Consider the following 24,628-nt stretch of genomic DNA (forward strand, 5'->3'; position numbering starts at 1 on the left):
TTCTTTGTCACTACCAGCACATGGAGGACATTTCCTCTCTGCTTAGTTTTGAGCAGGCTCTGGGAGGTACTTGGGACAGTTGGGGTGTATGGAAATGGTGCTGGTGCTGCTCCACTTGTCACAAGCTCTGTGAAGCCCGGATCCTTTGGCTGTCCCCCTTGAGCCCTGAGCCATCAGGTAGAAAGGTCCAGCCTGTTGCTGGAGGTTACCACATGAAGTGAGCATGTGTGGCCCAGCTAGAGCAGCCTCACCGGCTCAGGCAGCAGGCCTCCGAGCAGTGCTGTCTTTGGTGACCAGCCCCAGGCGAGGCTCCACAGATGTCTGTAGTGGCGTGAGTGAAGTCCAGGTAAGACTGCAGAATCTGGGAGCACAGAATGGTTTTAAGCTGGTGGATTCTGTGGTTTGTTAGCCAGCCAGAGAGAACAGAAAAAGTACTTGATATTAGAACAAAGTACTGCCATGACAGAAACTTAAAGCTTGTGGGACTGCTTTTGAGACTGAGTTCTGAGCATCTGCTGAAGGGCCAGCAACGAGCCGTGCCTGTGGAGGTGCTGGAACAACAGCTGCGGAGTGCAGAGGCAAGGCAGGGACCTGCTGGCTGAGCGACCGTGAGGCTGTAGACTGGACGATGGAAAAAACCCCTTCCACAGTTGTGGGTCTGGCTAAGATTTCTGATAAGAATGCAGGAAACTTCTAAAAAAGCACCTCTGAGGAGCTATTTGGGGCGGGGAGGGGAGGAGGAGGAGCAAGAACTAAACGATTGTTTGAGAAGAATTTAGGGGAGAAAGTTTGCTGTGTGAGTTGCCGTGCTGGAATCTTCCTTGGTTCTGACTGCTCTAGTCAGCACAAGGGTTCATGGGCAAGGGAAACAGAAAAGAAAAACTCATGGTGCTACCAGTAAAATATGGGATTTGGGGCTCCAGACAAAATCAAGGTCAGGATAGGACTAGCTGTCACTACTGCCTTGCAAAAGATCCTGTCAGTCCCTGCCAGGCCCCCTCAGGCAGTGAGAAAGCATGTAAGAATGTCAAGGGTATTGTCTATAAGACCGGGATCATGTGGGGAGAATTTGTGAGTGTGGGTTCTGTCTGATGCAATTTTTCTGGTTTTTTTTTTTTTAAGAAATCTTGGACTGAAAGGGTCACAGGGTCAGAAAACAGGCTGAGAAAACTATTCAGAAAAAAACAGGACATTTCTTACAGAAAAAGATAACTCAGGAAAAAAGTCAAGAGCTGAGAAATGAACCGGCCTTAATCAATGAATATTTCGTCCCGTCTGCGTTGGGGGAGGGAGTGGATGAGGGCAGATGGACGGGACTGGTGACCTAAGAACAAGGATTTCAGAACTGCCGTAACAGGGCTGAAATTGTGGCTTAGCACGATAAGCCTCTGGATGCTCGTAAGCTTTTACATGCTCCGCGGTTTCAACATGATGTGCCTGGGTACAATTCTTGTATTTGTCCTGCTTGGAGTTCACTAAGCTTCTATTTTCTTAAGCCAGTATTAGGAAAGTCTTGCTCATTTCTTCTAATGTTGCTTCTACCCCATTATTTCCCTACTTCTGAGATTCAGATCACACACACATGCACTTTGCCAGCATGTTTCATATGTTCTTACCCACTTTTCCCCATTTTTCTTCTCTTGGGCTCTCTGCTTTCTCACCCACCGTATCTTAGCTGTGCTGGGTTCAACATGGCATTAAGCCCTTTAGGTGGATTTTGGTGAAAAGTGTCTTTCCATTTGTTTTCCCCACCCTTTCCTCTACTTCCGTGACCACACTTCCTGTGCTTGTGTTAAAGTCCTTGTCTGCTAATCACGTGTCTGGATCATCCACGCAGCTGCTCCTCCCATCTGTCAATCACCCTGCTTCTCTACGCGGTGCTCGGTCCTTGGGAGCTGAGGCTCCAGAGGCCGGGACATTCATCAGGGCAGCACTTCTCTTCATCTTGGGCAGCTAGGTGAGACGCAAGCCTGGGTTCTGGCTGGTGTGCATTCTATGGAGAGCCAATGTGACTCAGCACCACACCTGCTTCTCAGGGGTGGCACTCGGGAATTTTAAGAGCCTGCAGGGAGTCTTCTCCAACCCATTTATGGCACCCACACATGCAGCATCAAGCTGAAAAGTCTGGGCCCGGCGCAGTGGCCTAGCAGCTACAGTCGTTGCCTCGAAAGCATCGCCAGGATCCCATATGGGCGCCGGTTCTAATCCCGGCAGCCCTGCTTCCCATCCAGCTCCCTGCTTGTGGCCTGGGAAAGCAGTCGAGGACGGCCCAAAGCCTTGGGACCCTGCACTCGCGTGGGAGACCTGGAGGAAGTTCCTGGCTCCTGGCTCCGGATCAGCACAGCACTGGCCATTGCAGCTCACTTGGGGAGTGAATCATTGGACAGAATATCTTCCTCTCTAGCTCTCCTCCTCTCTGTATATCTGACTTTGTAATAAAAATAAATAAATCTTAAAAAAAAAAAAAGATGAAAACTCTGAGGACAGGGTTAGCCAGATGCCGAAGGCTGACTATCTCCCAGCATCCTTCTGTTGCTTCAGGAGCGTGTGAGCTATTTCACTCTATCTTCTTAAAAGTTTTCAGCTGAATTCCCCAGCTTCCTGTGTGGCCTTAGCTATGATTAAATGTTCCTTGGAAAGAAAAGCTAGCCACGTGTTTGTTTGCTTTCCAACCTGTTCATCCCACCTTGAGTAGCTGCTTCAAGCTTCCCTGGTGTTTCCTCTGCGCAGCAGCGGCCTTCTCCCTGGCTGAGCCCCGGCCCCAGGTGCAGGCCCAGAATCACTCAGCACTCCCAGTGTGGGAAACGGGAGCAAAGATTGCCAACTCACCTTGGGAAGGTTCTTCTCTCATTAGTAACTTAGTTCCTTCATATTTCGTTACTTCCATAGCTCCCTGACATCTTTAAAAACCGAATTTTTAACAAGTTTATCTGACACTATAAAAAGTTATGGCAATGTGCTGACTTTCCTGGCCTATTATATCCCTATTGAAATACTAATTCCATATCAGTATTAATCTTTAATCAGTTATTTCACTAAATTCTCTTATTCTTTGATTCTTTTAGGATTTCCAGAATACAATCAATAGGTAGCTTTCTTTTCTTGGGCCTGGCGCAGTAGCCTAGTAGCTAAAGTTCTTGCCTTGAACGTGCCGGGATCCCTTACGGGCGCCAGTTCTAATTGCGGCAGCCCCACTTCCCATCCAGCTCCCTGCTTGGGGCTTGGGAAAGCAGTCAAGGACAGTTCAAAGCCTTCAGACCCTGCACCCATATGGGAGACCTGGAAGAGGCTCTGGGCTCCTGGCTCTTGGCTCCACATTGGTGCAGCTCTGGCCGTTGAGGCCGCTTGGAGAGTGAATCAACAGATGGAAGATCTTTCTCTGTCTCTCCTCCTCTCTGTATATCTGACCTCCAATAAAAACATTTACACAAAAGCCTTTATTTTCTTTATTTATATCAATACCTCTAAATTCACTTTAAATAGTAACAGATATAATAGGCAGTCTTGTCTTATTCTTGACTTTTGTGGGAAAGCATCTAGAAAATGTGTAGCATGGTCTTGGCCCTTCTATTGAGATCAGAAAATCTATAGTTTTAACATTAAAAATTGTGCCGAATATATCCAATGCTTACTTAAGCATCTGTGTGGTTCTGACTCCCTGTTGGTCACTCTGTTGCACGTCTCATTTGCAGGTTGAGAATCCTCTACTCTGCAGATCTGAAATCTCCAAAATCGGAAAGGTCCGAGTGCTGACACAATACGCTAAGTAGAAAATTCCATTCCTGACTCTGCGCGATTGGTCATGGCCAGAACACTGAATACGCTGCATGCGATTATGGCCAGGATCATGTTTACAAAGTGAATATCAAATACAAATGGATTCTGTGTTTAGATTGGGGCTCTGTAAGTTAGCATCATTTATATATGCAGACATCCCAACACCTCAGAAAATCTGAAGTCTGAAACACTTATGGTTTCAAGAATTTGAGATAAGGGATATGCAAGCTGTATTTTTAATTTATATTTCCTGTTTTTATATTCTTTGCTAATCTGCTACTTTTTTATAGGATCTTTATTTCTCAACGCAATTGTTCGGTGTGATTTTTAGATTCACAATGCAAAGTTCAGCTTCAACTACAATCAGTTCATGATAACACTGTTCTGTGAAGTGCTCTTCAGTGTTGTGTTTGTGTCTTTATTACTTGGGACTGTTCCTGTTAGGCTCTCCATACAAAGTTCCTTTAGGCAATGGACTTTTGCTGATGCGTTCTGAATTTGCTGTCCCAGCCTGGCTTTGGCAGAAGGAACGCTTATTGGTTCTGTGCTTGGAACACCCCACTTCCTGGCTGCTGCGGGCTGTATTCATGCTGTGGCTTATTTAGAAGTAGAGTCTGCTGATGGTTTTAACACGTGTGCTGCTCAGACGAGGAAGGAAGCTGTTATCTCACACTAATGCTGGAAATTCCCCCGAGCACTGTGCTACCTCTCAGATATTATAACAAAGAATTCCTCAACCATAAAGCAAATGAATTAAAAAAAAAAAAACCCTCTTTACGTAAGTATCACACAAAATAGATCAGTTTTAGAGATTTTCCACTATATTTCTCGTAGGTTTCTTGAAAATGCAGTTTTGTTCATATATGGTTTTATGGCTTCAACAGGAAGGATTTCAAAGTGAAGAAAAACATCTCAGAAAATAACAAATAGAAAAGAACACTAACCAAGTGATGGTTGTCAAGTGCTATGTGACCAGTAGAAGAGGACAGAGTTGCTTAGGGTCAAATAATATGGGAAAGAATCAGGAGGACAGCAGGAGTTTTCAGCTTTTCCATAGGCTGACTTACCTTTTCCAAAACTTTGGCTATTCGAGTGCCAATTTGCTCAAGTGACTGCTGTGGATATTGGTCTTTGCCAAGATTCTGCAGTACCTGGGACAAGGAGAAACGCGTTGGATCAGAGGAATGAAAGGTAAGTCTGCCAACACTGAGCTGAGCCTGTGTCACAGAAGCACCCTGTTTCTCTGGGAGACTTGCTGTGCGCTGCCTGGTCAGGCTGTCTGTGGAAGAAACATCCAGTGCAGTCCCTCAGCCCTTCCGCCTTCAGAAAGTCAGATGTGTAGAGTCACATTCAACACAGCCAGATTAGCAAAGAGAGTGAAGAAGAAAAGCTACTGGTAATCTTGTTGCCCGTATGTGCCCACTGTTCCCACCTTATATATGCCTTTCAGATTTTTTTCTATGTAAGCGTACAAAAATTTCTCATAAAATAAAGCATCACACGGTACACTGTTACCTATGTTTTTACATAGTACGTTCTGAATAGTTCCTCATGCCAATAAAACTGTACCACATCCTTCCCTACTGGTGTCACTGCACACTACTTCACATCTACACCAAAACTTATTTAACCACTCCTTCACAGGTGGCCATCTGTGACACATTTTTCCATGTCTTCTCTGAGAAATCTTCTTTGCTAGGGATGTATTTGGTCTGCCCTCTTCACTCTTCCCCTTCAGAACATGAACAGCAGAATTAAAAGTCCACACATTCCTCTCAAGAACCTCTATGTGAGGGCAGGCAGGAGGCGGGTCAGAGTTAGCATTTCATAGCAAAAGCAAAACAAAAGAAAATGACAAAAGTTAAGTTTAGTCCCAGGGCTTAAAATAAATTTGGCTTGACCTAAAGATTCTCAGATAACAGTTCAATGAAGAAAGGCAAATACAATAAGGCCTGGTCACTTGTACTTTGTGCTCGCAGCTGCATCCCAACAGGCTGCAAACACAACAGGAGGAGCAAGCGGAGCACTCACCTCTGTTAACTGACTCTCCCCCGTGTAGTGCAGGCTGGCTCGGTTTGAGACTCCATGCAGGTGATCCAGGGTGTGCATACTTGTGGGCAGGTTGCCATTACAAATGGGCTCCATTGCCGGCTGTTGTATTGGGGTGGCAAAGTCTATGTGTTCTGTAATGCTGAAATGGAGATTACCACATTATATGTAGAACATTTGAGCGGGTGGGGAAGAGACAGAGCCAGTAGCAACCAGCTGACTGAACTTTGATACACTATCCCTTTAGGGGAAAAGTTTCCAGAGCAGGTAATTTTTCTTCTAGGACTACTGCCACTAAGTCCTTTTTTTTCCCCCTACTTTATGCATTGAAGCATCCTTTCCCCTACAGAAATATTACTGAAAACTTAGAGGGTAAATGAACAGAGACAGTTGGGCACTGTGTCTATATATAAAATGTGAGCATACGGGATGGGTGCTTGGTACAATGGTTGATTCACTGCATATTATTAATAAATCTCAGAGTGCCTGGGTTCAAGTCCCAGCTCTGCTCCTGATTCCAGCTTCCTGTTCACATGCACCCTGAGAGGCAGCAGCGACAGTTCAAGTGCATTCCACAGGGGACTGAGATTTTCAGGCTTCTGGCTTTGACCCGACCAAGCCCCCACTGTTGGAGGTCTTTGGGCAATGAGCTAGCCGATGAGAGCCAACTGTTTGTCTTTTTGCCATTAAAAAAAAAACAAAAACGCATTTCCTTTCATGTGAGTATTTCTCACCATGCACATGCTAAATGTTATATAGACTGTGATATGTACTCATATTATTTTCACATTTTACTTGCTGCTATTTAGTAAGTTGACTATGTATTATGCAAATGCTCATTGATTCATTCTCTTCACTTATTTACTCAGAGCTCATCACATGTCACATAACTAAAATAATCAACAGAGCTTACAGTCCCTACTGTTAATGGTGTTCACTGTCTTGTGAGTGATATGCTTATTATAGATGAGGTAAGTTACAACAGACAGAAACCTGTTGACAATACACCACAGTTGGGTATATTTCTGTTCTCTACTTTGGAGGAGAATGGTGGTTAGTAAAGGCTTCCTTATTGAAGATAAAAGATATAAGTTGAGGGGTTGGTGTTTGGCACAGCAGTAAAGATGCCACTTGGGGCACTGGTACTCCACCATGCAGCTCTGGTCCTGATTCTAGCTTTCTGCTAACACAGACGCTGGCAAGCAGCAAGTTATGGTTCAAGTAGTGGGGCCCCTGGCACCCACGTGGGAGAACTGAATTGAGGTTCCTGGCTCCCAGCTCTGACTTAGCCACTGTTAGTTGAAGGCATTTAGGAGGTGAATCAGCAGATGAGCTGTCTGATCGTCTCTTTTCTTGGCTTCTCAAGTTGAAAGAGAAGGAAAAGGAGAGGGGGGTGGCATTGTGGCACTGCAGAGTAAGGCATCACTTGCGAAGTCAGCGTCCCACATTGGAGCACTGGCTTAAATCTCTTGCTGCTCCATTTCTGATCCAGTTTCTTACTATTGTGGCTGGGAAAGCAGCAGGTGATGGTCCAATTGTGTGGGCCCCTGTCACTCATTTGGGAGACCAGGATGGAATTCCTGCTTCGTGGCCTTCATCTGGCCCAGCTCTGGCTAACTGTGGCCATTTGAGGAGTGAACCAGTGATGAAAGATCCTTCCCTGTCTCTCCCTCTAACTGCCTCTGAAATAAATAATTGAAAAAAAAGAAAGAAAAAAAAAAGAGGCGGGGAGTGACTTAAATTAACACCAAAAGAATGAAACAAACAACAGCCCAAGTAAAGTGGCATGGTGTGTGAAAACCCCAACAGGAGAGAAGCTGAGCTGAAGATGCAAATACAGGCAGGGAACAGATGATGAAGGGCTCTGGGGGACCCTGGAACAGCAATGATAAGTTTCTGCGTGTGAGCAATGACTTGACTTATAACATTGAAGAGAGAGGAGACTGAAGACTGAAGCCAGAAGCAAGTCCAGCCGGGAGGTCCTCAGTGAACTCGGCTGGAGAGGGCGTTGTTCTAGCGCGAGGAGGCAGCAAGGCAGATGCAGAACACAGTACAGCAAGCAGAAGCAGTGAGGACTGGTTAAGGGAGTGGGACTTAAAGGATCCAGAACAATAAACTGACAAAAACAACAAGTCATTTTTTGGAAGGTGTATGGGCAGGAACATTTTGTATTTACTTTGCCAAGGCAGAGGTGCCTGAGAGAGATGTAGCTTACAGATCAGATGGATAGCTGGGCAAATGGGGGGAGGGCTTTGAAGAAAGCTGTGGCCTTAAGGTTCAAATCTGGGAGCTGTCAAGGCACTGGGGGCAACTGAGGTCCTGGAAGTACATCAGGCTGACTAGGAGTGACTGCAAAAAACACGAAGCCTGAAGAACTTAACACCGAGAAGAGGATGAGTATCAAGGGAGGGAAATAGTTACTATAGGAGCGAGTCTGCCCAGGTTGCATCTTGGCAGGTGTTTAGAAATCTCACTTTGCTGTTAGATTTCCTGACAAGTTTGTGCTGTGTTTTTTAAACAGGGAGATCCAGTCTTTAAGTCAAACTGAGCAAGTTAGACGTATCTCTGTGGTGAAGGCAATGGAACGGGGATACATCCCCCAGTCCCCACAGTGGGTGAGTCTACCTGTGGGCTGTGGCCAGCAAGGGTCATACTTTGAACCACTGACTTCAGGAAGGATAATTCCTGTATGCTGCTGACCAAGAGATGGCATTCCTGAACTCAGCTGAGACCCAGTGGGCACACTGCTACTGACAGGCCATGAAGGAAGGAGAGGTTTAAGATACTCACTCGATGTTTTTTGAAGAAACTGCGAGCCAGGTACTCACGATGGCAGTGAGCTCCACCCAGCGGAGTTTGAGACATTCATCTGGGCTGGGCCATCCCAGACTCTGGTAGTCCCGTTTTTTCCCTAGAAGGAGAGTATGTCATGAATCTGCACCGTCACCAAGGAACAGAACCCATAGTGTCTTGGGCCCTGCTTTCTGCTTCACCCAGACTGTTGCATTTGGCGATGCCAGTCTTTTTTCTAGTCTTCAGAGTGCTCACCCTCTGCAGGTCTAACCGACTTTTCACTTAGGGCAACAGGAATAAAGACCATCTTTGGGTATAGCCTTATTCTCAAAGGTAGAAGGTGAAGTAAAAACAAGCGAGACCTTCAATGGGTGTGAGACCGACCAACATGAAATAAGGGTTAAGATTCTCTTCAAAGTTAACATTCTTACCAATCTGAACTTCTACCCCTCTATATTTTGAGGTTCTAAGGACGCCTCTGAGTAGAAACATTTCTCTACTAAGCAAGGTTTCTCCACTTGGCACTACTGACTTCCTGGGCTGCGCAGTTCTTTGTCATAGGCACCTGCCCTGCACCATGAGGATATGTACAGCATCCCTGGCATCCACCCACTAGATGTCAGTAGTACCTTTCTCTGGCTGAACAAGGTCCCCCCACAGACAAAATCACCCTACACAGAAAACAACTGCCGGGAAATAACAAAGACAGTGAAAAGTTACCATTTATTTTATGAGCACTCATTGCGTGTTCACGTCCTGTGCTGCTTTACATTCACAGTCTTATAAGCTAGGTTTCAATTCTCATTTCTTAGATGAGAAAACAGGCTCAAAGAGATGAAACGACTTGCCCAAGATTACCTGGCTAGCAGGTGGCAGAGCTGGGATCCAGTTCCAGGTCTGTTTGGCTCTACTGTGCGTGCTCCCCATCACCACCCTATTTAGTTACATGGAGCTTCAGACTCTGCTTTCTGGGCTCCTTCTCACGTACTACCTCTTGGGTCCAGGTCCTCTACACAGACCAAGTCCTCAAGAAAAGAACTAAATCTTGTCTGGGAAAGGATCTTGTGAAGGAATTACAACGGAATGGACAGAAAGAGAATGTTGACTCCATATAGCACTTTTTATTCTGTAGGACTTTGCTAACAACAGAAAACTGTCTGAGGTACAGGCAGAGGTTTAAATTTAGATTTCAATAAAAAAGAGAAAAATAGTTTGGAAGAGTTTCATATTAATTGCTTCAATTAATAAATATAAACCATAAGTTTCACAATAAAGCTTTTATGTTTGAGAAATTTGTTTGAAAAAAAATATTTATTGAGCACCTATTGTAAGGGGCTAGAAACCATAAGACACTAAGGATACAGACAGGAATAATCAGGCGGCCTGCTCTTGAGCTCACAGTCTAGTGAGGAAGGTAAACATAACAAATCATGATCATACAACAGGGTAGGTGGTAGACTGGAGGCACAGAACAACTGCACAGAGGTAAGAGCAATTATTTTCTGCTTGAAGATATCAAGGATGACATGGCACTCGAGTTAGAAAGTTTTAGGATGAATGGTATTTTAGCACCGCAGAGGTGACACAGGGCATTCCAGACAGGGGAACAGCATATGCAAAGGCACAAAGGTAAAACAAAAGCATGGCTGGTTCAGAGTATGGTGCTCAGAGAGGCTGGGTTGTAAAGGGTCTTGTACTCCACACTAGTAAGTTTGGACTTTATCTTGCAGGCAATGGGAAACTTCGAGCCCACATCTCTCCATCTTGTTCACAAGGATATCAAAAGAGGCTCTGTTAAATGCCTTGCTGAAATCCAGTTACATTATGTCTATGGCACTTCCCTGGTCTTCCAGTCTAGTAGCCCTAACCAAAAAAGGAAATGAAATTAGTTAACCATTATCAGTACTTAGTAAATCTACAGTGGTTCTTAATGAGCTCTACTTTTCCCCCAACAGACTCACAATTATCTGTTTAATAATGTGCTTTAGCATTTTGTCAGGATTTATCATGAAACTTATTAGTTGGTAGTGAACAGAATTCACATTTATTTGAAAATCAAAATACTGAATCTTAAGTATTTTGCATCTCTTCCATGCCTTAGAATTTTTCACTGTAACGACTGTGAGAGGTTCATGATCTCATCTGTAAGAATATTCAAAACACTACTTTGGACCAACAGCTTGAAACCATTTGAATCTGCTCAAGTACTCACATATAATCTCAACAACAATGAATTTTAATTTTTGCTTCATAATTTTTTGGGTTTTTTTTTTTGCTCAAAAAGGGAATTTGGATTATTAAATATTTATAAAATAGAAAAGTCATACAGAAGAAAAAAACACCCGTAACTCCATCAGCAACAACAGATAGCCATTCATGACATTTTTGTCCATTTCCTTCCAGACTTGCTTCTATGTGCTTAGTTATTATGCCATTTTCATCAATTCTAGAATGTCACCAACTGTAAGGTCCACATTATTTTACACAATTTAAGAAAGAAAGAAAAAAAAATGGCAGTTACTCTGTAAGATACTATTAAATGTAACATGTATCTCAATTCCAGAGATACTGAAACAGAAAAAAAAATTCAGTTGATGAAACAGAGCATAATTACTAACTTGTACTTAACAAAATTTTAATTATTCTTCTAAGTATATTATTTTATACTCTGCCTTAGAAAGGTCTTCCCTCCTTGACAGCATCTAAATATTCATCAACTCTTCTTGCTTTGGAACTTTCATTTCCATGTAAGTTTGCACATTCTTCTCATTGATATGACCCAAGACAAACCTAACATAGGAAGTGTTACTTTCCTTGTGTAACTTGCTCACATATGCTAGCTTCCTTAAATAAAGCTAATTTAAGCTTTTACCCTCAGTGTGATGACATGTTCTTCTTGGTATCCTCAATATTTTTCACAACTAACAGTTCATTCTGAGATTTAGCCAAGCCAAGCTGAACCCATTGTTTTATATTTTATTAAGTGTCCTCTACTTTTAGCTTTGGTAAGTAAACAAGTTTCATTTTAATGCAGTTACCGTCAATTTGCAGTCTAATTAAAAATACCTTCATAACAAGTATTTTTTAAAACATCCCTTGACTATCTTTTAAAGTCAGCTGAATGCACAATAGCAACTCTTAGCCTGGAGCCCAGAGACAGAGCGTGGGGAACCATGAATGCCCCAAAAATCAATGCTAAACTTTGATGTACATGATTTTTTTCTGGGGAACAGTTCCAAAGCATTTATTTAGAATTTAAAGAGAGATCTTAAACATAAAAAATATTACTAGAGTTAATATTCACAGAGTCCTACATGTCAAAGGCACTTAAATCACTTCATATGCATAAAGCCAAATAGTCTTCTGAACTACCCTGAAGAGTATATATGACTATTACCACCTTTTCATATGTAAGGAAAATAGGGCACAACGAGATAAATAGCAGAACTCAAGGTTGAACTCAGGGAGACTGTCTCAAATCCACACTTTCATGTGTTATATTGGGCTGCCAGGTGAGAATCTAGGACTTATTTAAGCTTAAGGTGGTAAGAATACAAGCCATGCAGACAGCAGTAAAAACTCACTCATGTCAAACTAAACTTTCCATAATACCAATGAATGTTTTCTTGTTCATTTTTCCAGTTAGTTTGCTCATCTGAACAATTTCAAGTAATGAGGACATACTTGAGAAATAAGACATGACAGTCCACAAGAAGCAATCAGCGGATTAGACATTCAGATTTACCTTGCGGCCCAGGGGATGCCACCTTGGGGCCAGTGATCTCCAGGTTTGCTTGGTGTCTATGTCCATTTTCTGCTTGACTTGATTCTGCCTTTTTCCCAGGAGTTTTCTTATGATCCCCTTTGGGTTTCTTTACTCGTTTGACCTGGAACGTGATCTGAGAAGCAGAAACAGGTCAAGGACAAATGGAGCCACTTAGTAATATCTGCCAAAGTCTGTGGACTTCAGGGCTTTAGGAGTAACACAGTCCCCTGGCCAGGGTGAAGTTCTTTCCAGTTTAATTCTTAGTGATCTAAATGAAAAATGGTTGGCAAAATGAGCAAAAATAATCTAGCCTAGAAGAGGGTATAGAGGAAATTGAAAAGATAGATGTCTGAACTAGGTGGATGCAAGCCTGTAGGCTTTAAGTATGGCTTAACACCCGTCCCACTTTTCTTTGCTTCTAAGAGCTAGCAATGGGTAAGCAACAGGAAATGTTTCCTGCAGCACAACTCCTATGTGAAGGCTGTCCTACAGTTTGGAGCTGAGCACTGCCACATTCCCAGCAGAAAGTTCACACTTTGCGAACCAGGACCTCCTAAAACCCGCACTGTAATTTCAAGATGATTGAGCTGGCGAGCTCTTACCCATTCTGTTGCTTCATCGTCTTCACTTCTGCAGTCTCCATAGCAAGAGCTTCTGGCCACTCCATCCTGCGGGCCTTTCTTCAGCACACGTATCCCCTGCAAGTCTAGACGCCGCCCCTTCATCTCCAGTGCTCCCCCAAGGCCTTCTAGAGGCCAAGCCTGTTGAAATTCATCCACCAAAGCCAGTATTTCTTCTGACATCTTTGTTTCATCTGAATTCTCCAACTCATCAGAACCATTGCTCTCCTCAACCACTGTACCTGAAATTCAAGGGCATGCATGTTACCAAGTTACAGAGTACTCAAATACTTGAGACACTCCAACAGGGCCTTTAGAGAAAAGTTTCAGCACTGTTTAGACACAGTTTACAGTCCATCTTTGTGAAAAGTACCACTCAGCATCTTCAAAATTGATAATAAAAACCTATCTTTGTCATCTGGCAATGCCCTGACAGTCAAGTTAGATACTATCTTTTCCCCGCAAGAAGATCCACTTAAAAGCTAAAATGAAGAGCTAGCCTTGTGGCACACTGGATTAGACTACTGCTATAATGCCAGCACCCTGTAACTACTGCTGCTTTGTGTCTTGGACACTCAGCTTCCTGCTAATGTGCCAGAGAAGGCAGTGGAAGATGGTTCAAATACTTGGGTCCGTGGAACCCTTACGGAAGTCCAGGACTGAAACAGGCATTTGGGGAGTAAACTAGTGGATTGAAGATCTCTCGCTCTCTGCGGCTCTGCCTTTCCTAACAAGAATCTAAAAACTTGAGTCAGCAGGGTCATTTCCCTGGTGATCTCTGTACTTCGCACTCCAGCTTCCATTACAGGAGAGTCTTGCTGTCTGGCTGAAGGTACTACTGAAGATGCCTCAAGTGTTACTCTTTCTTGAAAAACCTATGCTTCTTCCATTTCTTAACATAGGCCAGTAAGTCTTTTTCAAGTAAAAGATAATTTTTAGGCTTTCTGAACAGTGATGTCTACTACCTTTATTAGGATTCTTATAGTTTTTAAATTGAGTTCTAAAACAAGGATATGGGTTTGCCAAAACAGAGTTAGAACCTTTCCATTTCTATCCTGCCTGCTGCCGTATTCCTGATGCCCAGCACCGCCCTGACACACAGCGGTAGAATGAATGACTGTGCACCTGGAAATACTGTGGCTTGTGAGGTTCTTGAGAATCTGCTGTCCTTGCCTTTGCCCTGTCTTGCTGGCAACATAATGCTTTCTAAACTCTAAGGCTGACCTCATCACAGGTTAGCATGTTACCAACTCAGCAAAAGAAGCACCACTAAACTCAGGCACCATGTCTGCAGCAGCTTATTTGATTTTAAAGTTTTCAGTAGATAATCCCAGAAAAGCAGCTGGATAGGGTTGACACTGAGACCTCAAACAGCAACTAAAATCAAACAGCCTGATGTTTCTAACTTTTCCTCATCTTACTTTGGATTTCTTCTTCTTCCTCCTTGCATGGCTACTGTGGGATTCCTTGCATGCAGACCTGAGACAGGAAGGGCTTTTGATTATTAAAAGTGCCTTTTGGTCAAAAGGAGACCACAGGTAACTGCTTCCCCAGAGGAAAGCCACAGCTGCACAAGGATGCTGTGTTCAGTAAGCATAGCCAATCAGACTGTCAGCAAGGAAAGAGTTCAACAAACCAAGTTACAAAGGTTACAGCTGCCCTGTTCCCGATACCTAATTATATACACACATACACATATACCACGTCACTACTAAAACATTCTTAATGGGAAACACTGTCATTAATGGAAGCCAAAATTCAAAGGAAGAGAGGCTAAGGAACTGCCACAGGTCTTGGTAGCTGGCGGCCATCAGGCCTTCCCAAAGGCTGCTGGGTATGGGGTGAACACAACTCCCTAAAGACCACTGCTTAGCATCTATATGTATGTATATGTACACACACACACACACGTAGGTATATACATACATACACACACATACGTGTGTGTGTATTCTTGTATTTTCTTCTCGAAGGTGAGGAATGGACAGGTCACAAAGTACCTGAATTGGAAAAAAGATCCAATCTTCATTTATGTAGTGTATTTCATGCCTAAGCTGTACAAAAAGCCGCACTGGGCAAGTGCAAAGCATATGAAAGTTCCTAAATCTGAGAAGTTGAATAAAACTGATTTATACTCACATTTAAAGACAAAGCTATCCACATTAAATGAGATACCAAATGCTTTTTTCTAGGAAAAATATGTTTGAATGTAACTACAAAACACTGCTTAGAGGCAGGCAGAAGACATGAGGCCAGAGTTGGAGAACAGGGGAGTCACTTCTGTGGTAACATCTTAAACTAAGTATATACACACATACACATAGGGAAAAGGAGTCATATGAAGGAGTACTTCCAACTTCAAGTTAATGAGAACAAAGAATGGGCACTGGGCATGCCAGCCCAGAAGACACCTAAGGAAGCTGGGGGACATGGAGAATGCCTTTCAGGATGACATTGTTAAGTGGAAGAATAACAAGAAGTTCCTATGCATTAGGAAAGTTAAAGGCTTGGAATAGTGAATCAGTAAATCAGAGGGAGAGGACAGAAGACACAGAGACTAACTAGAAAGGTATTTAGCAGGGGTTGGTTTTGTGGCACAGTTAAGCCACAGCCTGGCTGCTCGTTCAAGTTCTAGTTATTCTACCTGCAATCCAGCTCCCTGCTTATGCGCCTGAGAAGACAACAGAAGAGGACCAAGTGCTTGAACCTTGTCGCCCATGTGGGAGACCTGGATAGAGCCCCAGGCTCCTGGCTTCGACTGGGTCAGTCACCACTGGTCATTGTGACCATCTGGAGAGCAAACTACCAGATATGAGGCCTCTATCTTCTTCCCTGTATTCTCTTATTCAAGTACATAAATCTTCAAAAATTTTTAAAGATTATAAAACCAGAAAGATAGTTTACAATCTATGGAGTTATAAAAGTGTGTAACTCAAAGAATAAAGTGTAGTTTACTTCCTTTATTCCAGCCTCAAAGTGCTGTTCAGATATTTGTATACTGTTAACAAACTTATCCTGAAATTTATGAACTAAAAAATGCAAGCAAAAGTTGTCAAATAGATTCTTCGTAAAGTTGATTTTATCAGAAACACTACTAGTTTCTAGAATAATGGACCCAAAAATGATTGAGCTGACTAGAGATTTGTTTTTAACAATGGTTCCCTTACATTATTAGTGCTTAATTATATTTAAATAGTGTTTTTCACATTTAAAAGCACAAATATGATATTTCAATATATGAGATGTATATGCATATGCATATATTAATTCTATGAAATTTAAATATGTGTATTTTGTTTTTTTAATATGTAAAGTCTGAGATTGAAAGTTGTTAAGTCTGTCCCAAGAAACACAAAAGCTCCTCATTTCTTAATCTGCCTAGGATTTAAAACCTGTTTATTACTTCTTTCCCAAAATGCAAAGTTTTGGTCCAACCTAATTTGTTTGAAAGTACTGAGCATGTGCAAATCTAGGTAAAGGAGATTTTTCTCTCCTGAAAGTTGAATTGGAGGCCAGAGAACAGGAAAAAAAAAAAAAAGAGGAATACAAAAGTCAGCCCACTGATCTTTCTAAGATTTCATCTCTTTTCTTCTTGCAGGTTAAGCAATTGTCGATGGTGTAAAATCCATAACCACCAATAGAGTGATGAATAGCAGCGTAGCTGAGTTCATTCTGTTTGGGTTGACACAGTATACGGGAAAACAGTATAAGCCGGGACATAAACCAGTGTCTATACATGGGATGTCAGTGCCACAGGGCAGAGGATTACATGCGGTACCACCATGCCACCCCCTCAGCATAATTTTCCAATGTTCTAAACACATTTGGAGGTTCATATGTAAGTCTGGGGATCTCAGTTTAACAGATTTCCAAATGCACATTCATGACAGAACTCAGAACCATGCTTAAAAAAAAACCTAAGGAAACCAAGAGTGATGCAATGGCAGGAAAGTAGATGATACACTGAACCAAAAAGTAGGTCTGAAAAATACTTCATGAGGAACATCTTTGAAAATTTCCAGAGAGTACTTTAGGGATGGTTAAAGACTAGAGGCCATTTATAAGACTTATTCCAGGAAATGAAGGCACTGAGTTGAAAGGAAGCCAAGATGTGACATGGAGTGGACAGGAACAACAGCAAAGGCAATGTGGTACTAAAGAGCAAAAAGACTGAACTTGTTAGTTTCCTAAGGCAAAATCTAAGATTTATCCAGGGAGGTCCCGGCGTGGTGGCCTAGTGGCTAAAGTGCTCGCTTTGAACACCCCGGGATCCCATATGGGCGCCAGTTTTAATCCTGGCAACTCCACTTCCCATCCAGCTCCCTGCTTGTGGCCTGGGAAAGCAGTCGAGGATGGCCCCCGTGTGGAAGACCTGGAGGAAGTTCCTGGCTCCTGGATTCGGATCGGCACAGCACTGGCCACTGCGCTCACTTGGGGAGTAAATCATTGGATGGAAGATCTTCTTCTCTGTCTCTCCTCTCTGTATATTTGACTTTGTAATAAAAATAAACAAATCTTTCAAAAAAATTTTTATCCAGGGAGATGATGAGGGAGGTCACAATGCTGAGAAAGGAAGCAAAGCCAGTCACTGACTTGCTGGGGCCACTTCTGAGGGGGAGACCCCAGAAAGCTATGTTTGGGGTTTTAAGAAGAGTTCTAGAGAGCAGAGCATGGAAAGATGAGCACTAGCTTCCAAACACAGTACTGACCGTACACAGAGCTAAAGATCATGCATTGAAATCACACATTCCTGGCAAAGGAAAGGCCTTCTTTCGAACTCTGAAAGACACCTAGAATTGTTTCTGAAGACAAGTACGGTACACAGTGTACCTTTAATAATGATGCCACAGAGGGGATAGAGCCTTACAACATATACTCACAAACCAGAGAATTAGACAAACTGGGTTCCAAAGTAGGACTCTGCAGTAATTAGAAAGCACCGAAGACTGTGACCGCCGCTCTGCAGGAGGTGTACATGCAAGAATATGCTAACACAGCCTAAGTGTCATCCCATGGACTCAAAGTCCACAAATGGGAATAAGAAAAAAGCACTTCTGGAGTTAAGACACGGGCAAAGAAAAGTTAGAAACTGATAGCTAAGCTTGGGAGGGCCATCATCATACTAGGAAACTCAGAGACAGTGTGTAGGATGTTGGAGACAGCTGGGAATCGTTTCGTTCTCGTCGGAACTACTACACCCTCTCCTCGGTGTGGCCAAGAATGGAACCACATGGGAGCGCTGACCTACAGAAACTTAAACTGTGCTATAAACCGGTCTCACTACGAAGTGTCCATAAAAAGGGAGACAAAGAGCAAGATTTTGGCTTGTGTTTTATTCTGAAGTGCCCCAGGATGTGTTAGTCACAGGATCCTGGTGACTAGGGAGAAGCACTGTGTTGGAACAGGGGCTGTTTCGACAACTCGAATAACACATGCCTTCATGTTACTGTGCTTTGTTCCCATTGGTTCTGACACACCAATTCAGCTCCCGAGGTTCATCTAGCCGTCTAAACATGCTAATGCTAAGAAGACATGACGTTACCAGGAAACAGTGGAGAACAAATGGACAAACTGGATGTCCAGTTTAACACAATTAATCTCCCTGGAGGAGGTAAACATGAATTTGTTTCCTTCAAGTTCAATCATTTCTGATGGAATGCATTAAACTAACTTTCTAAACCTACAGAGGTCAAGGTCACTAATTCCCCTTTGAGGTCTAGCTGGTCTTTTTTTTTTTTTTTTTTTTTTTTAGATTTCATTATTATTGGAAAGCCGGATATACAGAGAGAAGGAGAGACAGAGAGGAAGATCTTCCATCCGATGTTTCACTCCCTAAGTGAGCCGCAACGGGCTGGTACGCGCCAATCCGAAGCCGGGAACCAGGAACCTCTTCCGGGTCTCCCACACGGGTGCAGTGTCCCAATGCATTGGGCCGTCCTCGACTGCTTTCCCAGGCCACATGCAGGGAGCTGGATGGGAAGTGGAGCTGCCGGGACTAGAACCAGCGCCCATATGGGATCCCGGGGCGTTCAAGGCGAGGACTTTAGCCGCTAGGCCACGCCGCCGGGCCCTAGCTGGTCTTTTTAAACTATCATATACAATAGCCTCAGAAGGAAAAGGTTTAAAAGTTACTAAATATGTTAATATAGTTGATGCAAAGGCAAATGTCACAGCTTACTAAGAAATATTTATTGCACATAGGATAATGAGATTAGGCAGACATGGGCTATTTGAGGCTCACATGGTCAAGACACCAACCATATAAGCAATTAAAGATGTACAAACTGTGCCTTGACAAAAAGTGGGAACAAGACAGCAGCTGGATTACCAAAGCACTCGGAGACCTATGTGAACACCCGTCAGAGGCAGGGCCTTCGACATGTTCAAAACTTTTGACTTGGACATGTTCAGGAGTTGCCCATATAAAACCAAGAGCATCCAAAGGCCATCCTCAGTGAGAACTCTGTCCTCTGGCTACATACAGTCCTAGTAGATAGTACAGGGAGAGGGATTGGGGGACTAGAATATGCTATGACTCACACTAAGACATTTGCAACCCTTTTATAGAGTCAAAGAAAAATTTAAATCTAGGCAACTTCCCTGAGCAGATTTTAGAAACAACTCTTTGAACACCTGAGGAGTCGGTGGCAGTAACTGCTTCTACATTTTAAATTCTATATTGATTACATGTGCTCTCTTTCCAAATACAGGCTACTACAAGAATGCAGGTGGAAATGAAGGAAATCTGAATCCAGGCAGCGACAGCGGAGACAGATGGAGAGAAGACAGATTCAACAGGTAGTGAGGTGGATTGGACAGAGGGCTGCCCACGTGAACTGTGCCATCAGACTAGAAATGCAGGGATCAGAAACAGTTGAGAAAACGGGATGAAAATGATAAGTCGGATTCGGAATATGTTGAATATGTTAACAAAGGCGGAAATGATATCTAGAGTTGCAGAGAAATGTCTTAGCAACAAATATGGGTCTGGAATCATGGGAATACCTAAAGGTATATGAATCATCAAGAGATAATACATGAAAAAGAGTTAGGAAAAAGATTAAAGTGAGGATCCTGGGTAACGGACAAATAAAGGGCAAAATAAATAAATAAAAGGTGAAGGAAATGGGCAGATAATAGTTTTAGGAGAGGGCAACTCTCTGCCCACTATTCTAAATGTTCTCTTTTTACTGGGTTAGTGTAAATACAACTTATCTTCCCCTTGCAATGACATGTTCAGTAAGATAACATTTGAGAAGACATAAATAAACCGAATTTGTTTTGGCAAAAAGCGACGCTGAAGCGGAGTAAAACGGAAGCATGGCAAGCACTTCGGCGTGTGGCTTGGGCTCTGGCACGTCAGCTGAAGAACACCCTCCGGACCCCACAGATACCACGGGAAGAAGAAAACACTGAGCACAGGACAGAAGGAACGCAAACTCCTGAGAGCAGACAGAACAGGCAGGTTAAAGCTTGAGAGTTCATTCCCTCCCCATGCAGAAGCACAGCCCAGGTCGGATGAACTTACTTTCCAGTCGAAGGGCCTCCGAGTGCCTCCCTGAATTTGCAGCAGAGAGCGTGGGGTCCTCTGTTGCTCTGTCAGAGGGCTGCTCCTCAGCAGCCAGGGACCGGGAGCTGTCAAAGTATTTCTGTTTGTTGTGACTGCTGTCCAGGGTTTTTTCATGACAATGACCTCAATGACAAGAGACACAGAGCATATCAGAAACATCTCTTCTGTGTAGTTCCATTGTGCAAGTCTTAAAAGTGTTAAAAAGGGCTAAAAAGTTTTCTCTAGCAGAATACATTAAAATCAGTGAGCTGGAGCACTCAGAGCCAGATCATTATTGTGATTCAGTATTTTGTACTTTAGTTAAAATTACAGCTGTTATGGTAAAGATTAACTTTAAAAACTTATCTTTTTTTTATTGGAAAAGCAGATCAGATCAGATTTTGAGAGAAAGAGAGAAAGAGAAGAGAAGAGAAGAGAAGAGAAGAGAAGAGAAGAGAAGAGAAGAGAAGAGAAGAGACGAGACCTTCTATAAGCTGGTTCACGCCCTTAATTGACAGAACGGCTGGAACTGAGCTGATCTGACACTAGGAGTCAGGAGTTTCTTCCAGGTCTCCCACTCAGGTGCAGGATCCCTAGGCTTTGAGTCATCCTCTACTGCTTTCCCAGGCCATAAGCAGGGAGCTGGATGAGAAGCGGAGCATCCAGGACATGAACTGAGATCCCAGCACAGGCAAGGTGAGGACATAGCTACTGAGCCACCACGCCCCACCCCCAGTGAAATTCTATCTTCTATTTTTTTCTCGTAACTTCTGTATTTGTTGTCCTCTCATAATTTCTCCACTATAAAAATAATTAATCTTTTTAAATGTCTGCTCTACCTATAAAATATCTGTGGATAATTTATCAAATATGATGTATGTAAGACCCTAAGGCTAAAATTAGTCTTCCTGCAAGATCTCATACCCAGACACCTCTTAGAATAAGACTTGCGCATTCTAAGAATATCTTGCCCCCCAACTCAGGAAACTGGGGCCAGCATCAACAAGGATCAAGGAAGACAATGAGAGGAATAAAAGGAAGGACAAGGCTATGGAAAGGGATTTCTTACAAGCAGCACTAACACGAAAAAATAAAAACAAAATGCTTTAGGGTTAGGACTGATAATATTGACTTTTACAGTTAAAAATAAGTTGTTTTGTTAGTTTTGGTGTGACTGGCAAAATTAGCTAAGGGAAGCTAAACTGCTTCCAATTGCCTAAAGGGCAAATAAAGAACTTTGGGAAGAACCTAAGTTTCCATTCTTTAGCCTACAATACAGGGCTGTTCCAGCTCAAAGCGAACTAGGAAAGTTGCCTACGTGGAGAAATATTCCTTCATTTCCCAGCACAGAAGCTGTTCTTGTTAAAGAAACAAGGAAATATTAGAGAAGGAAAAAATGGCAGGGCACCTGGAAAGCAGCAAGTCATCGTCTATACATAGAATTAGTATTTCTTCTTGGCTGATGGCTTAGACTAACCTTGAGAGGTATGACTTTTTTTTTTTTCTTAAAGGAGTACATGATTTAAATGAAATGCTTTAGATAACAAGGTCCCAGGCAAAAATGGAAACACTTTTTCTGGGCAGAGTGCTCTGTACTCGCAGAACATTCAGCAACTAATCCAAATCCTATTAGTTTAGCTTTTCTTAGAAGCAGAGATGAACATGCAATACCAAGTACGTATAAAACTTAAAGCATACTTCTGCTTCTGGAACTGCCATGACAATTCAATACCCCCTTTCATGCTTACAGGGCCTCCTGCACAAATTGAATTATTAATATTAATTAACTTGCACTAAAGGGTGTACAAGGATGGGAAACAACTAAATTTTTAATATACCTTGTCAGAGTATGTCCCCTAAGGAATAAAGGTACAATTCATATCCTGGGGCTAGTTTTTCAGAATAAACTAAGTTTTCCGAAACCTTTATCATTACCAAGGTTAGGAAAATGTCATATCTTCTCATATTACTTCCATTTACAATCTTCTTCAGAAAGTATTTTTCATTTCTTAATTAGAGCTACTGTTTATTTTAAAAAGATTTGTTTCTTTGAAATGCAGAGGGAAGATGAAAAGGAGAGATTTTCCACCTGCCAGCTCAACCCCAAGATGGCCACAACAGCAGGGGCAGGGGCCAGGCTGAACCAGGAGCTCTATGGTCTCCGACATGGGTTCCGAGGCCCAAGCATGTGGGCCATCTTCCGTTGCTTTCCTAGGTGCATTGGCAGGGAGCTGCATTGCAAGGCGAAGAGTGGGACTTGAACTGCTGCCAATGTGGGATGCCAGCTCTGCAGGCCATGGTTTAACCCCTTTGACCACGATGCTGGCCTCACCGTTTACTTCTTAAAAAGAACTCCTGTCTTTGGAACTTCTAAGTTAGTTAAAAAAAACAATTTCCTGGTTTACTATCTTATGTTTCTAAAGGATTTCTTTTAAAGGTTTATTTTTTTATTTTTATTGGAAAGTCAGATATAGAGAGAGGAGGAGAGACAGAGAGAGGAAGCTCTTCCGTCTGTTGATTCACTCCCCAAGCGACCACAATGGTCAGAACTATGCTGATCTGAAGCCAGAAGCCAGGAGCCTCTTCTGGGTCTCCCACTCAGGTATAGGTTCCCCCAAGGCTTTGGGCCGTCCTCGACTGCTTTCCCAGGCCACAAGCAGGGAGCCGGATGGGAAGCAGGGCTGCTGGCGCATGCAAGGTGAGGACTTTAGCCACTAGGTTACCATGCTGGTCCTGGTTCCTTAGGATTTTCTATTTTTTTTTTTTTAAGATTTATTATTATTGGTAAAGCCGGATATACAGAGAGGAGGAGAGACAGAGAGGAAGATCTTCCATCCGATGTTTCACTCCCCAAGTGAGCCGCAATGGCCCAGTGAGCGCCTATCCAAAGCCAGGAACCAGGAACCTCTTCCAAGTCTCCCACGTGGGTGCAGGGTACCAATGCGCTGATCCCAAGCTGGGAACCAGGAACCTCTTCCAAGTCTCCCACATGGGTGCAGGGTCCCAATGCATTGGGCCGTCCTCGACTGCTTTCCCAGGCCACAAGCAGGGAGCTTGATGGGAAGTGGAGCTGCCGGGATTAGAACCGGCACCCATATGGGATCCTGGGGAGTTCAAGGAGAGGACTAGCTGCTAGGCCATGCCGCCGGGCCCTCCTTAGGATTTTAATACAGAAATGCCACAAGAGTAGTGGGGCCTCTAAACCTCATTGAGAGCTAAGTACTTAGAGGCATCTCAACAATAAGACCATGTGGTTCTTGTAGCAATCCAGTGCAGATGGCTCAGACCAGTGCCAGCCTACTTGAGTTCAAATCGTTCCTACTACACTCAAGCTATGCAAAGCAGAGTTATGTCTCTTTATCAAAAAGTTCATATGCAAACTGAGCTTAATAATAATATCCATCTTCTTCGCTTTTTGTGAATTAAAGAGCTGCTCTGCTGCCTAGCACCTAGTAATATGTCATTATATCAGAGCTATTCTTTGTGAAATTTTGCAATGGAGTTAGATGTCATCCCAAGGCATTCAAGGTATTTTTTTAAAAAGGCCAAATCAGAAGCTCTAGTATGAGTAATTAGTTAAAGTTATTAGACTTTGTCTAATTTCAATTTTTACTTTGTGTGTGTATGTGTGTGTAGGGAATGCTGGAGGCAAGACAAGATTTCATTTCTATTAGTCTTGTAAAAGAAAATGGCAAGTGATTCAGATTAAACTGCATAACATATCTAAGCCCTAAGGTATCACACTTCTAGAAATCAGCTTTACATCTTCAGATGTTCGAAGGACATCTTAGCATGAACTCATTCCGAATGATAGGAACGCAGACTGCAAAACCAGGTTAGGTTAAACCCACATCTATTTTTTGGCTAAGAAACTTCATCTAGGTTTCTGGTCTTGCTCCAATTCTCTTCCATATCTCTCCTTCTAACATGCTTTTAAAGTTTTTTTTTCTAAAAAAAAAAAAAAAACAGTACAAAACACAAAATGCCAAGGTGAAATGGCCTGTGCTAGCAGGGAATGCAACACCCGACCAGCACTCCTCCCACTGGTTTAGGTGAGGGACAAGAGTGTGATGG

At 43.0% G+C, this 24,628-nt stretch overlaps 1 protein-coding gene across 2 annotated transcripts in view; it reads right to left on the reverse strand.

Moving 5' to 3' along the window:
- The window catches only part of TTC17 (tetratricopeptide repeat domain 17), a 124,904-nt gene that overhangs the window by 14,019 nt on the left and 86,257 nt on the right, over positions 1 to 24,628 (reverse strand). The window contains exons 17-22 of one of the 2 annotated variants that reach the window (XM_058663156.1): positions 20,534 to 20,698; positions 12,988 to 13,247; positions 12,365 to 12,518; positions 8,617 to 8,737; positions 5,809 to 5,968; positions 4,845 to 4,928 (exon numbers count right to left, since the gene is read on the reverse strand). In XM_058663156.1, coding sequence (XP_058519139.1) covers positions 4,845 to 4,928; positions 5,809 to 5,968; positions 8,617 to 8,737; positions 12,365 to 12,518; positions 12,988 to 13,247; positions 20,534 to 20,698 — 944 coding nt within the window. Of the gene's footprint in view, positions 1 to 4,844; positions 4,929 to 5,808; positions 5,969 to 8,616; positions 8,738 to 9,894; positions 10,483 to 12,364; positions 12,519 to 12,987; positions 13,248 to 20,533; positions 20,699 to 24,628 lie in introns of those variants that run through there. The other variant, XM_058663157.1, reaches the window with a different exon arrangement.

The sequence above is a fragment of the Ochotona princeps genome, chromosome 4 (genome assembly GCF_030435755.1).
Source record: "Ochotona princeps isolate mOchPri1 chromosome 4, mOchPri1.hap1, whole genome shotgun sequence".
Taxonomy (NCBI): Eukaryota; Metazoa; Chordata; class Mammalia; order Lagomorpha; family Ochotonidae; genus Ochotona; species Ochotona princeps.